A 16,203-nucleotide genomic window follows, 5' to 3' on the forward strand; every position below is an offset into this window, starting at 1 on the left:
TGAGGTGATGAATATTATTGTCCTCAATTTACCAATGAGGAGAATGAGAATCAAAGAGGCTGATCTCTGGGCCCAGGCCCCCAGCTGTAAGTGGTGAATCGCGGACTTGAACACAGGTGCTCTATCCTGGCCCCAGCTCTGACCTCCTGCATTGTATCACAGCACCTGGCAAAGCCACGAGCAAAGGAGGATTGGAAGCCCCTGATGCCTGAGCCGGCTGGTTGGCAGTGGGAGGGGAGAAGGGCTGAGGTTGAGGACGTGGTCCCATGGCTCTAAGCTGAGCTGCCCCCACCCCCACACCTTCACCCCTGCTGGAGCTGCCGAGCTGGGAGGAGGAGCAGGAGGAGTTTGGGAACCGCTAGGGTGTGGGGCCCATGGGAGCCTCCTTGTGGGGCCTGATCCCATGCCCAGAGCTACCTGGTGGCCAAGTCTCCTTGCAGGTCCTGCCAGCTGAGCCATCTCCACAGGAAGTTACTTGGGACCCTGGGAGGCTAGGGCTACACTGCGCGCTCTGAGGGGGGAACTAAAATGCCAAACCGGGTTTCTTACGTGGAATATCTGGTTGGAGATCTTGGCGGAGGTGCGGAAGTCCCAGGCAATGATGGTGCGGTCTGCGGAGTCCCGGCTTGATGCATCTGTGCTGCTCAGAAACTCAGAGCCTTCCTGGAGGAAGAGTATGTCTAGGGTCTGCTGGACAGTTGCCTTGTAGCCTCTCACCACCTGCAAGAGTAGCCCTGTCATGATGATGGCCAGGCGCCCAGCCCCTTCTTCCCCACCAGGTAGCCCCTGAGGCTCCAACCCCATCTGACCGCCGCCCCACGTCCCCAGCCCTGCACCTCTACTGGCACCTGGGCCCCTTGAGATGCGACGGGCTGAGGAGTACACTAGGGGAGGCCCACGCCCTGCCCAGGGGGACCTAAGTGGGTAATGACACCCCTAAGTCCTGGGTGTGAAAATGTCACATAATCCACAGCTCACAGGGTCCCGGCCTGCTGTCCCCAGGGGAACACATGTCATGCAGGGAGCAAGTGGCCTTGGAGACCGTAACCAGAGCCACGAGAGTATATTTCAGCTTTGAAGACACTTTTTATTTTCTTAGCATCATCATCAATATTTCACAGGCTTTTGTCTCGTAAACTAACGTTATGAAGTACCAAGCAGTTGTTTTTCTTTCTCTGGGGCCTTGTATCACATTCAACATTCATTCCAAAATAACTGGCTTTGGGAAAGGGGGTTTTGGCACCAGGACTAATAAATACCTCTGCTTAACAAAATTGTGGGTGACGCTAAGTCGAAATAACAGGCCACGTCAGAAACTCTGGGCGCAGGAGCTGTCAGGGGCTGGCCAGCTTACCAGCAGCTGGGTCGCCACCATGTGGCAGCCACACGCACACAGCCCTGGGTCCCTCAGTCCCACCCACTGTGAAATCAGCCAAGTCTTGACCAAAAAAAAAAAAAACCCTGGAATTCACATCCTTTCAAATTTCGTACGCAAAGTGAGACACTTCCTAGCGGTCTCTTTTAAATGTGCCTAAGCATTAAATGAGCATTAAGCACAGCGCTCCGGAACTTCATTTAAGGTGGGGATGTTTTGAGATCCATTCTCCAGTTCTCCAGATGAGGAAGACTGAGGCTCTGAGAGATGGAGGGATTTGTCCAAGGTCCCATGGCCAGGGTATGGTGGAACTGAATCCTGACAACAAGGCTGAGCCTCTCAACATCCCGGCTGCTTCCCTGGGGCCCATGCCCCACACTGGACAGGAGCTTGGGCCTGGCTGCCTGCCCGCCCTCCTCAATGACTAACTTTCCTGGGACTGTTCTGCCCCCTTGGGCCATGGCCAGGCCTCAGAGAGCACAGGCAACAGTGTGGGCTGTGCAGAGGGCCCCCCTTCCGCCCCCCCGGAGCTGGGGTGGGAGCTGGGGACTGGGAGCAGACAGGCCCATCGCCACAGTCCCCAACATCTGCTCTATGTGCCAGAGTTCACACAACTTTCTCTCACCCCCAAGGTGGTGACTGGAATCTACTTCGGAGGGGACCAGAAGGAGGGGAGGGGTGAGGAGGCAGAGGAGGATGAAGGGGGCAGAAGGGAGGGAAGGGAGCACCGCCCACCATCACAGCCTGGAGCAAACTTTCTGAATCCATCACTCCTTCCCAGGCTCACCTCTCTAGACCACCCCCAACCAGCCACCCAGGACCTCCGTGCACCTAGAGCACACCAGGCCTGAACACCATCTCCCCTTCTCCTGAAGCCCTCTCCACCCACAGTTCAGGTGAGGAGCAGGGAGTCCAAAGGTGGCCAGGTACGAATGCCAGAAGAGAGGAGTACATCTGGCCCAACACAACCCTGGGTGTGGCCTGTCCACTGAGTGCTTCCCCTCACTGGCAGAGGGCACACAGAAGCCCACAGAGGCTGGCAATGAGCATCTGTGCACAGGCAGGTCCCATGGCCAGGTCCTGGCTCCATGGCAGAGCTGTAGGCCCCACAGACAGGGCCAGGGCCCCAGCAGGGCTCAGGAACCCACTGACCCAGGGAGGGACGGAAAAAGACGAGGGCCCCGGCCATCTGCCCAGCCCCTGGCTGGGGTTTACACAACAGTCTCATGGTGCGAGGGGCTCTTCACAGAGTGGGCTGATGGCCCTGAGAAGCCACGCGCCAGGTGCCATGTCCGTGAGTGGCACAGCCACCTGACCGCAGCGGGGTCTGCCTCCTGAGGCAGACTTCCCGAGGGGAACAGAAGCTGTAGTTTTGTGCGTTTTCTGAGAATGGATGGAATGGCCGATTCATCAGGGCCTTGTAAAAGTGAACAGCTGGGAAACCAGCCATGTTAGGGGTGACTCTGCCAATATCCTGCATTAAGTGGGAGGCTGACCTTTGCAGAGGCTGGGGGCATGATTTACCTGCTTTCACAACCGCGTGTGCCCAGGAAAGAGCGGAGCCACTTTCGTGTCTAGCTGGTGGGTTTTATTGCAACCTTAATTACACTGACAGCTGGCGCGTCCCATCCCAGGGGCGTGGGACAGTGCTGCCTGGGTCTAACTAGCTGGATCCGACAGCAAGCCTCACCGGAGCTCTTCTGGCCACTGGGCCTCTGTCAGGTAAGCGGACACAGGGCCAAAGCTGTGTGAAAGCAGAGGACATGTGCCGTGACACACACGTGACACCCAAAACTCTGCCGCACTCAGTCCTCCGGCAGCCCCGAGAACTCTGGGCTGCCCTGATTTGTCTGAAGGCAGAGCCCCCCTTCCTTGGGTCCCTGCTCCTTCCAAGTGCGTGGGGCTGAGGCAGGGACTGGGCTGGCTGACTTACTATGTGTGGCTGCGGGACAGCCCCAATGGGCCTGGACTGGATCACAGCAGAGCCTCTAAGTACTGCCAAGCCTTAGAAAGAGGGGCTTGGGGGGGAGGGCACCAAGCAAACCCTCACCCCAACCCAAACCTAAATGAAAGGAGGAAGGGTCACTATTCTGGCTCCCAGGGGACCCTGTGTTCCCTCAGCCAGCTGCCTCACCACCTGCCTACCCTGTATGCTGCCTCTCACACTTCTGGGTCTCCCAGCACCCAGGCTGGACACTGCAGGCATTGGAAAAAAAAAAAAAAAAAAAAGCCCCAAACCAAACCCATTGCCATCAAGTTGATTCTGACTCATAGCAACCCTATAGGACAGGGTAGAGCTGCCCCATAGGGTTTCCTAGGTTGTAATCTTTACAGCAGCAGGCTGCCACCTCCTTCTCCTGCAGAGTAGCTGGTGGGTCCAAACCGCCAACCTTTCAGTTAGCACTTGAGCGCTTCACCATTGAGCCGCCAGGGCTCTGTAAGGGTGGTTGAATTAACAGCTGGGTAAATGAATGAATGAGCACATGAATGGGCAAAGAACAAAGGACCACAACTATGAAAAGCAACAACCACGGGCCTCAGGCCCCCAGCAATGTCCCAACACTTGGGGCTGAGGCAAGACACCCAGCTGTGCCTCTCGCTCCACAGGACCCCTCGAGGAGATGACACTCATCCACAGGTACTTCCCATGGCCCTGAAACAGAGACACAGGAAACTAGACCCCTTAAGGAGCCCCAAGGCCATGGGGGGTGGGGGAGGCAAAGGGAGTCTCAACTCTATGTGGCATCACCACAGACCCCCAGTCACAGGTGTGGTGGGAGGAGGGGGTGGACTGGGGGCAAGCTGGGCAGGAGCACAGGGGGAGGCTTAAGCCCCCAGGCAGGCAGCCTGGTACTGAAGCCTGACAGCTTATTACCGGCTGCGTGACTCAGTCTCCACACCTGTAAAGTAGGGATAAGAACAAGGCCTGACTCTTAGGGAGTAAGCAGAGATGATGTGCCAGCTACACGCCTGACCCATGGTGGAGGATGCTCATGGTCTTCTCTTCCCAGAGAAGGGGGCAGAGTGCCTGGGGGCTAGCTAAGGGCCAGTCTCTAGGGTTTAAACTTCCCCAAGTAGAAGGAGCCAATTGTGTAGAACAAGATATGTCAAAAGTGCCCGTTGATAAATTCCAAAAGGATCAGAAATTTAAATAATAAAAAAAAAAAAAACATAAAAAATATGAGAAGAAAACATGATTGAATTTCTCTTTAACCTGAGACTGGGAAAAACTTTCCCAGCTATGACTCTAAAGCCAGATGCAATAAGAGAAAAGACTGGTAAGTTTGACTACATGAAAATAATAGTAACAATAATAAAACACTTTTGGGTGGCGGAAAATACCATAAAGTAAAGAAAAAAGACAAATGACAAACTGGAATAAATATTTGCAACTTCTGTTAGAGGCAAAGGTCAGTCTCCCTAAAACATAGACAGCTTCTACAAACAGAGGAGACAAGCCAGCAGTTCCACAGTAAAACCGGCCAGAGAAGTGAACAGAGCACATAAAAAGGGAGAAGTAAATGGCCTTTCGATCTTGCTCAAACTCGAGGAAAGCAAATTAAAATTGCACCGATAGCATTTCTTACCTACCGGATTAACTCAGGTTTGCCAGCACACTCCTTCAGGTGGCTGTAGAGACATCAGGTGCTCTGCATGCTGCAGACAGAAATGCAAAATTGTGCAGTCTTGCTGGAGAGGGTTTTGGTGGCATTGTGTAAAATAACATACAGGTTTTTACTTAGCAATATGCATGACCCACCAACCCCACTTTGAAGAGTTTATTCTAAAGCCCTGCTGGCAAATTCTCAGAAAGATATAAGGACAAGGCTATTAAAAGTAGCACTGCTTTAAAAAAAAAAAAAAAAAACTGGAAATAACTCATGTGTCTCAATAAGGGGTGGGCTGGAATACTACGCAGCTGTGAAAAAGAACAAGGAGTCTCTCTCCTGCCATAGGTGATCTCCAGGATGTATTGTGGAGTGAAAAAAGTGGTAGGGGGAACGTGTGGGTAAAGTAAAAGAGCTGGTATCAATATGAGTGTGTGTGCTTACATTAAAAAAAAACAGACAAATCAGAAACTTAAGTAATTAAGTAGGTAGACAGACAGACAAACAGATAAATGAGATTGCCTGTAGAGGAAGGGAGGGGACTGAATGGTAGAGACAGGGTTGAGTTAGAAGTTAGATCATTCCTCTAAGTGTAATCTTGTTTTGCACCTATGACTGTAGAACAGGGGTTACATATTTACAGAAAGTACTTGTTTTAGGATTTGTGGGCCTGTAACTGTCGCATATTCTTCTGTGTGTGTGCAATGTGTGCATGTGTGCGTGCGTGTGTGTGTGTGTGTGTAAAACCATTCTTAGCTGCAGGGTCCTACAGGAACAGGCCACAGACCAGATTGGGCCCACAGGCTGTAGTTTATCTACCCCTGCTCTGTTCTTGTTAGTTGCCATAATATTTTATAAAATCATAAAACTAATTAAAATATAAAAGCAATTTCTAAAATCTGAAAGAAAATGAAGCTAACCGTGTATTGAGCTGACAGGTTAACCACAGAGAGGATTTATCTGAAGACCCTTTAAAGCATAGTAATTCAATGGTAGGCCCTTAGTTGAATATACACATGTACCTAAAAACAGTTAATTTGATGGTAGATCCCTAAATGGATACATATGTTGTTGTTAGGTGCCATTGAGTCAGTTCCGAGTCATAGCAACCCTACGCAAGACAGAAGGAAACACTGCCCGGTCCTGCGCCAGCCTTACAATCATTGTTATGCTTGAGCTCATTGCTGCAGCCACTGCCTTAACACAATTTTTTTTTTGTATATATTGATGCTATATATTTTGTATATATTGATGGGATGACTGGATACAATTTAAGATTTTTGGCAGTTCTTTTTGTCTAGTATTATTATCTCCAGATGGATATATATATATATGGGTATATTTATATAATATGGATATAATATGTATAATAACATATAATATATTATATATAATTTGGATATTATATATATAAAATACAGATATATTTTATATATATATCCATCTCCAGATGGATATGTATATATAATAGACAAAAAGAACTGCAAAAAATCTTAATTATATCCAGTCATCATATTGTTAGCATCAATATATACCAAAAAAAAATTGTGTTAAGACAGAAATAAAAATCTTCAGTATAAAAGAGATAAGGTATAAAATCAAAGAAGGGAAAATCCTGTAATTCTGAACTTGAATTGGAAAAACCAGTATGAACAATAATGTACTTTTTCTTGACAACATAACAACAAAACTAATCCTAGTGAACAATGGGTTTGGTTCTGGGTTTTGTTAGTGAGCAATGGGTTTGGTTTGGGGTTTTGGTTAGTGAGCAATAAATGGGTTTGGTTCTGGGTTTGGGTAGTGAGCAGTGAGCAACCATAGCACCCAGACTGTGGTCTCTAATTACCACTTGCCCCTAAAAGAAAGCAGGGACCCTTGGAGATATGGCTGATTCCAAGTTGGGGCAGAAACATGTAAGATGGGCCTGAAACACCTTGTCAGACATGAAAGGAAGGCTTCTGAACTCATTTCATAACTGGCTCAGAGAAAAGACAATCTGGGAACTTCAGTAATGTTGGCAGAAGGAATCAAGAAAACCAAAAATGGATCATGTATTTAAAAAAAAAAAAAACAACAACTATTTAAAGGTAATGAAAAGCATCCAAAAGCATATAAAATATGAAGGAGACTTTATTCTAAAAGGAACTGCCACTGGAAGAGGTAAGAATTGCAAATTTGTGGCTTTCTGGTCTGAAGCATTTGTCAACCCCCGTTAATATACCAGGAGAAAAATGCAGCCTTACCAGCTCAACATGCCAGAAAATCGGAGTTTAGGCTGAAAAATCAACTGGAAGCTTAAAGGGGAAATCCTGGCAATGACAGAGCCACAGGAGGAGTGAGGCCTCAACTCAGAAAAAACTCCAGCCACTTCCTTGACTCCTGGCTAATCTACAATCATACAGGGGGAATCCAAGAGGCCTAGCAAAGAAGTAGGCAGAACCAGAGAGGTATCTACTGCTGAAAGACAGGGCTGCACTGGGAGAGGACATCTGCCAAACAGGAGCCACTCAGGTGGCAGAAGCCTGAAGTAAAGCGTACTTCGTTGATCGCGCTTGCTTTATGGAGCTTCACACATAACTGCGTTTTTTACAAATTGAAGGTTCGTGGCAACCCTGTGCTGAACTAGTCTCTTGGCGCCATTTTTCCAACAGCATGCGTTTGCTTCATGTCTCTGGTCACATTTTGGTAATTCTCACAATATTTCAAACTTTTTCATTATTACTGTATCTGTTATGGTGATCTGTGATCAGTGATCTTTGTTGTTACTATTGTAATTGTTTTGAGGTGCTACGAACTTCGCTCATATAAGACGGCGAACTTAATAAGTGTTGTGTGTTCTGACTGCTTCACTGACTGGCCGTTCTGCCATCTCTCTCCCTCTCTTTGGGCCGCCCTGTTCCCTGAGACATGACAATATTGAAATTAGGCCAATTAATAACCCTACAATGGCCTCTAAGTGTTCAAGCGAAAGGAAGAGTTGCACGTCTCTCGCTTTAAATCAAAAGCTAGAAATGATTAAACTTAGTGAGGAAGGCACGTCAAAAGCTGAGACAGGCCGAAAGCTAGGCCTATGGTGCCAAACAGTTAGCCTAGTTGTGAATGCAAAGGAAAAGTTCTTGAAGGAAATTAAAAGTGCTACTCCAGTGAACACACAAATGATAAGAAAATGAAATAGCCTTATCGCTGATATGGAGAAAGTTTTTTAGTGGTCTGGATAGAAGATCAAACCAACCACAACATTTTGTTAAAGCTAAAGCCTACTCCAGAGCAAGGCCTTAACTCTCCTCAATCTATGAAGGCTGAGAGCGGGGAGGAAGCTGCAGAAGAAAAAAAAAAAAAAAAAAGTGAAGCTAGCAGAAGTTGGTTAATGAGGTTTAAGGAACGAAGCCATCTCCATAGCATAAACGTGCAAGGTGAGGCAGCAAGGGCTGACGGAGAGGCTGCAGGGAGTTATGCAGATCTACCATAACCGATGGAGGTGGCTGCACCCAACAGCGGACCTTCCGTGTGGATCAAACAGCCTGATGAAAACTTCCTGAAAAGGACTCACCATTCTAGATGCCGTTAAGAAGATTCATGAGTCATGGGAGGTCAAAATATCAACATTAACAGGAGTTTGGAAGAAGTTGATTCCAAGCCTCATGGATGGCTTTGAGGGGTTCGAGGTTGGAGAGGGAGAAGTAATTGCAGATGTGGCGGAAACAGCAAGAGAATTAGAAGTGGAGCCTGAAGATGTGTCTGAATTGCTGCAATCTCACAATAAAACTTTAATGGAAGAGGAGCTGCTTCTTACGGATGAACAAAGAAAGTGGTTTCTTGAGATGGAATCTGCTCCTGGTGAAGGTGCTGTGAACACTGTTGAAATGACAACAAAGGACTTAGGATATTATATAAACTTAGTTGATACAGCAGAGCACGGATTGAGAGGATTGACTCCAATTTTGAAGTTCTACTGTGGGTAAAATGCTATCAAACAGCATCGCATGCTACAGAGAAATCTTTTGTGAAAGGAAGAATCAATCAATGTGGCAAACTTCATTGCCGTCTTATTTTAAGAAATTGCCACAGCCACCCCAGCCTTCAGCAACCACCACCCTGATCGGTCAGCAGCCAACAACATCGAGGCAAGACCCTTCACCAGCAAAAAGATTATGACTTGATGAAGGCTCACATGATGGTTAACATTTTTTAGCAACAAAAGCATTTTTAATTAAGGTATATATATATATTTTTAGATATAATGCTATCACACACTTAAACAACTGTATAGTGTAAACATAACTTTTATATGCACTAGGAAGCCAAAAAATCTGTATGACTCTCCATTGCAGTATTCACTTTATTGCAGTGGGCTAGAACCGAACCCACATTATCTCTGATATATGCCTGTATTAACAGAATGTAGGGGAAAAAATATAAATGCAGTAAAATCACTTGACAAAATTCAACACCAATACATGATAAAAACTCTCGGAAAACTAAGAATAGAAGTGAACTTCCTTAAACTGATATAGAACATCTATAAAAAGCTCACATCTAACACAAGATCCTAGGTGGTGCAAACAGTTAACACCTTAGCTGCTAACAAAAGGTTGCAGGTTTAAGTCCACCCAGAGGCACCTCGGAAGAAAGGCCTGGTGAACTACCCCTAAAAAATCAGCTGTTGAAAACCCTAAGGAGCACACTCTACTCTGACACACACGTGGGGCCACCCTGAGCTGGTATCAACCACTGAAAACCCTGCGGAGCACACTCTACTCTGACACACACGGGGCCACCCTGAGCTGGTATCGACCACTGAAAACCCTACGGAGCACACTCTACTCTGACACACACGTGGGGCCACCCTGAGCTGGTATCGACCACTGAAAACCCTGCGGAGCACACTCTACTCTGACACACACGGGGCCACCCTGAGCTGGTATCGACCACTGAAAACCCTGCGGAGCACACTCTACTCTGACACACACGGGGCCACCCTGAGCTGGTATCGACCACTGAAAACCCTACGGAGCACAGCTCTACTCTGACACACGTGGGGTCACCCTGAGCTGGTATCGACCACTGAAAACCCTACGGAGCACAGCTCTACTCTGACACACACGGGGTCACCATGAGCTCGTATCGACCACTGAAAACCCTACAGGGCACAGCTCTACTCTGACACACACGGGGTCACCCTGAGCTGGTATCGACCACTGAAAACCCTACGGAGCACAGCTCTACTCTGACACACACGGGGTCACCATGAGCTGGTATTGACCACTGAAAACCCTGCGGAGCACAGCTCTACTCTGACACACGTGGGGTCACCATGAGCTGGTATCGACCACTGAAAACCCTACGGAGCACAGCTCTACTCTGACACACACGGGGCTACCCTGAGCTGGTATTGACCACTGAAAACCCTGCGGAGCACAGCTCTACTCTGACATACGTGGGGTCACCATGAGCTGGTATCGACCACTGAAAACCCTACGGAGCACAGCTCTACTCTGACACACGTGGGGTCACCATGAGCTGGTATCGACCACTGAAAACCCTGTGGAGCACACTCTACTCTGACACACACGGGGCTACCCTGAGCTGGTATCGACCACTGAAAACCCTGTGGAGCACACTCTACTCTGACACACACGGGGCCACCCTGAGCTGGTATTGACCACTGAAAACCCTGCGGAGCACACTTGCATTTCAACACACATGGGGCTGTCGCGAGTTGGAACCAACTCCAAGGCAACTGGTTTGGGGTTTGTTTTTTTTTAACATGAAATACTTAGAAATAAATTTGATACAATATGTACAACATCAAACACTGGAAACTACAGAACACTGATGAGAGAAATTAACGAAGAGCTGCTGCCAATTCTATCGGAGCCCTGGTGGCTCAGTGGTTCAGCAGTTCGAATCCACCAGTCACTCCTTGGAAACCCTATGGGGCACTTCTCCTCTTTCCTGTAGGGTCGCTATGAGTCAGAGTCAACTCAGCTGCAATGGGTTTGGGTTTTGGTTTTAAGTAAATGGAGAGATATACTATGCTCACAGATCCATAGACTCAATATTGTTAAAATGTCAATTTTCCTCAAATTGATCTTGGACACAATCCTAATCAGAATGGCAGTAGACTTTTTAATAGAAACTTGCAAGGTGATTGTAAAATTGAAATCAGAATACAAAGAATCTAGAGTACCTAGAACAATTTTGAAAACAAAATGCAGTAAAAAACTGTGAAATTTCTAGAAGAAAACAGAGAAGAAAATCTTTACAACCTTGGGGTAGGCAAACATTTCTTAGATAGAACATAAAAAGGATGACCTATGAAATAAAGAATTGATAAGCTGGACTTTATCTCAATTAAAATCCTTTACCTTCAAAACACATCATTAAGAAAACGAAAAGATAAACCAAGGAATGGTATGCGTGAGAGAGAGAGATGGAATAGACGCAGATGAAATATACAAAATATACAAAGAACACTTAGAACTCAACTTTTAAAAATTTTAAATAAGCAAAAGTTTTTAGCAGACCTTTCACAAAAGAAGATACCCAATTGACCAACAGCCATCCAAAAGATGTCCAACATCATTAATCATCAGGGAAATGCAAATTAAAATCACAGTCAGATACCACTAAACACTTGCGAGAATGGCCAAGATGAAAAAGACTGACACCACCAAGTGCTGATAATAAAGCGGAGCAACTGAAACTCTCCTCCACTGCCGACAGGAACATAAAAGGCTACAATCCCTTTGAAAACAGTTTGGCAATTTCTTCTAAATTTAAATAGACAAACACCATACCACCTAGTGCCCTGGTGGTGCAATGATCGACAGCTCAGCTGCTAACCAAAAGGTCAGCAGTTTGAATTCACCAGCTGCTGGTTAGAAACGCTGTGGGCAGTTCTACTCTTTGCTATGGGGTTGCTGTGAGTTGGAATCGGCTTGATGGCAACAGGTTCGTTTGTTTGTTTTTTAAAGTATTTGTTCTTGTTCATGAATGTCTGTAGTGGCTTTATTTATAATAGCCCTGAACTAGAAACAACCAAAAGGCCATCAACAGGTAAATGGGTAACTAAGGGTGGTATGTTTCCACAACAGACCACTACTCAGCAGCAAAAAAGGCGCAAACACTGACACATACAACAATGTGGACGAACCTCAAAAACACGCTGAGTCGGAGCAGCCAGGCACGAAAAGGAGTCGCTGCGGTGTGAGTCCCGTCACGTAATACAGCCTAGAGACGCAAACTGCTTGCTAGTGGCAGCAAGCAGACGGCCCGAGAAGGATTTACTGCAAAGGGGCAGAGGGGCCTTTTCAGATGAGGGAAGAGTTCTGCGCCTTGACTATGGTGTGGTTCCCCAGACGTACACATCCGTCAAACCTAATGGAATTGTGCAGTCTTAAATGGGTGCCAGTTTATTGTACACAATTACATGTTAGTAAAGCTGATTTAAAAACAACAACTCAAGAGCTTGAAGAGGCTCCTTGTCATTAGGTGCCATCAAGTGGATTTCAACTCACAGCGACCGTGTATACAACAGAACGAAACACTGCCTGGTCCTGTGCTGTCCTCACAATCGTTGTTATGCTTGGGCCCACTGTTGCAGCCACTGTGTCAGTCCATCTCATTGAGGGTCTTCCTCTTTTTCGCTCACCATCTAGTCTACCAAGCAGGACGTCCTTCTCCAGGCACTAGTCCTCCTGACAACATGTCCAAAGTACTTGAGATGAAGTCTCTCTCACCATCCTCGCTTCCGAGGAGCAAGTGGCTGTACTTCTTTCAAGACAGACTGAAGAGGCTCACTCACCACATACAGGGCAATTTAAGCATCAGAATCATAACAGTCACAATTTATGGCCACTTATCAAATGTTTCTTAAAAAAAAAGCAAACCTTGAGTTCATGATGATATATTTTTTAAAGTAAAACAAAACAAAAAACTATTTAGTCATCTTTGGAGAATGCTGAGGAAACAACTCATTATTCTGAAAATTGGTAAATAAAGGAAAAGAATCAAGTCTTTATCCTTCCTTTCCCGTCCTCAGGGTAACTAAGGTTAAGCAAGGCTTTCTTTATAGAAGTAGCCCAGTATTTTGCAACCCCTAATGAATTCATGAAAGGAGTCCTGGTGGTATAGTGGTTAAAGTGATTGACTGCTAACCGAAAGGCCGGCGGTTCAAAACCACCTGCGGCTGCATGGGAGGAAGATGAGGCAGTTAGCTTCCATAGAGATTTACAGCCTTGGAAGCCCTATGAGGTTTCTATGAGTCAGAATCGATCGATAGCAGTGGGTGGGTTAATGAATTCGTAGATCTAGGCAATGCTCATTAGTAACTGCTAAAAGCAGTAGGTAAAAAGCTGATGGAAAAGTTTGTAACGGAGATCAGGCTGACGACGCTTGACTGCCCTCATCAATCACAACATCACGAGAAGTGGTTTGACCAGACACTTCTGCCTCCTGACAGACGTACACACCACCAGCCTCAAGCTGTTCTTGCCAAAAAAAAAAAATGAACCTGAATCTGATCAAATATTCTCCGGGGGAAAAAAAATAACAAATCTGAATCTTATCAAGCCTCTACATTCACAACACTCAAAAACTGGTCTGTGGACTAGCAACTTCTGTGTTATCCGGGAACTTGTTGGATATGTACCTTCTCAGGCCTACCTCAGGCCACCAACCAGAATCAGACTCAGAAGCTCCACGTTAGAGTGGGAGAAGCACTGCCTGGGTGAAAGTACCAGTTCTCAGACATGCAGGGAACAGAGAAACGAGTTAAAGGATACCGCAGGGGTGCAAGCAGGGAAATCCAGGACAAACAGCCAATTTGCTCTCCAATGGACAAGGTATAAGGAAAGCAAGGAAGCAGAGAGAATTACAGATTAAACAACACTTAAGGGACTTATCAACCAAATGCTTGGACCCTGATTTGAACCAGACAGCTCTTTAAAACAAATTATGAGGCAATCAAGGAGATTTGAACACAAATTGGCTATTTGACATTATTAAGGAATTACACTAAACTGTTAGAAGTCATAATGATATTATAATTTGCTAAGAGAAGAGTCCTTATCTTTTAAAGAAGCGAAGTATTTACAAACGAAATGATAGGATGTCTGAGGTCCAAAATAACCCAGTGCAGGGGGAGGGTAAGGAGGGAGAAGGCTTTGGGAAAATGGGTGGGTTATACACACAACCAGCTTGGCCATAAATTTATAGTTGCTAAAACGGGCTGCTGGCTGTGCGGAGGCTCATTAGTCTCTCAACTTTTGTATATATTTAAAGTTTTCAAGAATAAGAAGTTTCTTTAGAGTACTCAGTAGAGAGGAAGGAGTTCCCGATGCTAACACTTCTTAATTCTTTCAGCTGGGCCTCAAATAACAAGTAAAGTGGGACCAGCTGACACCAGGCAGTAGGTACAGAGCAGACAGAATGAAAGGGGCAACTCGGCCACGGCAGCAGACAACTTCCCGTTCGTCCAGAGCCCAGCCCGTCCCGCGATGGGGTCCCGGCGGTCTTCGGAGGCTGTTGCATAAGCAAAGCTAGAGAGCTCCGATTCTCCTGCCTAGGTGCTGTGGTTTCTATAGAAACCACCATAGAAATGATATTTCAGAGAGCACAAAGCGTCTCCACTGGCCTCCACCGGCTTTGTTCACACTCGCCCATCAGCATCCAACATGCAGCCTATCAAAGTGGCCCTCCCGGTTCACTTTTAAAATAGGTACGGCTCATTATAAAGCACCTGCTCTCAAATGTTTCCAAGGAAACAGAGGCCCCAAGACACCCTTCTCTAAATTCATTAGCATTTAACGCTCCTTAATGAGGCTTAAAGATGGCGTACTTTAATAACCGTATGCTGGGAGGACACCTTTACCTTTAACATTTAAGTGTAATTGATGAACTGGCTCAGGCTCCCAGCGGAGACTTCCTTAAAGGGCCACATCAGGAGCATGCTGGGCCTGGGCCTGTTTGTGCCTGGGGAGGGGTCCCGGGGCTAGAAGCCTCCCTTGAGGCATTTAGCTTTGGGCTACAACCTAAAAATGGTCAGCGTGGAGGCCCTTCGCTGGCCAGTTCTGACAGCCAGGCTAACCTTGTTTCCTATCCCTCCTCTCTCTCTCTCATACACATGCACACACAGGCACACAGCACTCCATCCACACAAACCTGTCACCGTTCCCTAACGTGTCACACTCTTTCGTGCCTCTGTGCTTTGTACACGCCATTCCTTATGCTTAAAATGTCCTGTCCCAACTTGCTGCCTAGAAAACTCCTATGCATCCTTTAAAACCCTCTGCCTACTAAGCCTTCACCCCATATGTGCCAAGCAGGATCATCAGCTCCTTCCCCTGTGAGCCTTTCATCACTCCTCCACAGCAGCTCCCATCACACTGCACTGTCACTATCCCTTAGGGTTTGTTCCCTCAACCCTGTGAGCTCAAGGTGTGGGGCAGGGAGGCTCCACCACAAGCCAAACAAAACCCATTGCCAACGAGTCAAATCTGACTCATAATTAAACAAGTGTGTGTCAAGTCAGTTGATAAAGACAGCTAAACTGAGCAGTCCCAGGACACAGTAGGAGCCAGCAGGCGGGGGGGCAGCCTGTAAGTTCTCTGGGGCTGCCCAGCCCCTCTGAACCCAGAAGACTGAGGTGACGGGTCACAGCATGAAGGCCTCGGCTGGGCTGGGCAAGAGTTTCGTGGCTAAAGCATAGGCGTTTCTGCTCCACAAAGGCCACTAGTGGTCATGGGGTGTGGGGAAACTGAGGGACAGAGAATGGGGGGCCTCAGGCCAGGCCACACAACCAGAAGAGCAGAGAATGGGGTACCTAATGTGGGGAGCTGGGGAGAGTGGGGAAAAGGGTTGTGAAATCGTCCCCTAGACAACTCAGATAGGAGGCCGGCGACATCTGTCCAGGGTTGGCAAGAAGATGGGGGTCAGCGCAGTGAGGGGATTCTTCCTGCCCCTCCCTTGTCTCAGGCACTTTCACTGGATCCATGAACATCAGAACATCCCCCAAGGGCAGCCTTCTTGGGTGTGAGCCACACTACACAGCCTGAAGAGCTGGCTGGGGAGGAAGGGGGCAGGTGCTAGGGCCCAGGCCTAGGGGCAGACCACAGCGGGGCACTGGGGAGAAGTAGCCAAGTGGGATTCACTCTCCAGGAGCCCCCAGAGAACCACCCTCACTCCCCACCCCCACTGGCCCTGAGCGGCCCCTCCCTC

General features: G+C 47.3%; 1 protein-coding gene across 4 annotated transcripts in view; it reads right to left on the minus strand.

The window, feature by feature from the left end:
* The window catches only part of WDR25 (WD repeat domain 25), a 173,937-nt gene that overhangs the window by 7,496 nt on the left and 150,238 nt on the right, over positions 1-16,203 (minus strand). For all 4 annotated transcript variants that reach the window (XM_064292976.1, XM_064292977.1, XM_064292978.1 and 1 more), the window contains exon 5: positions 550-720. In XM_064292976.1, the coding sequence (XP_064149046.1) occupies positions 550-720 (171 nt within the window). The remainder of the gene's footprint in view (positions 1-549; positions 721-16,203) is intronic.

The sequence above is a fragment of the Loxodonta africana genome, chromosome 10, assembly GCF_030014295.1.
Source record: "Loxodonta africana isolate mLoxAfr1 chromosome 10, mLoxAfr1.hap2, whole genome shotgun sequence".
Classification (NCBI taxonomy): domain Eukaryota; kingdom Metazoa; phylum Chordata; class Mammalia; order Proboscidea; family Elephantidae; genus Loxodonta; species Loxodonta africana.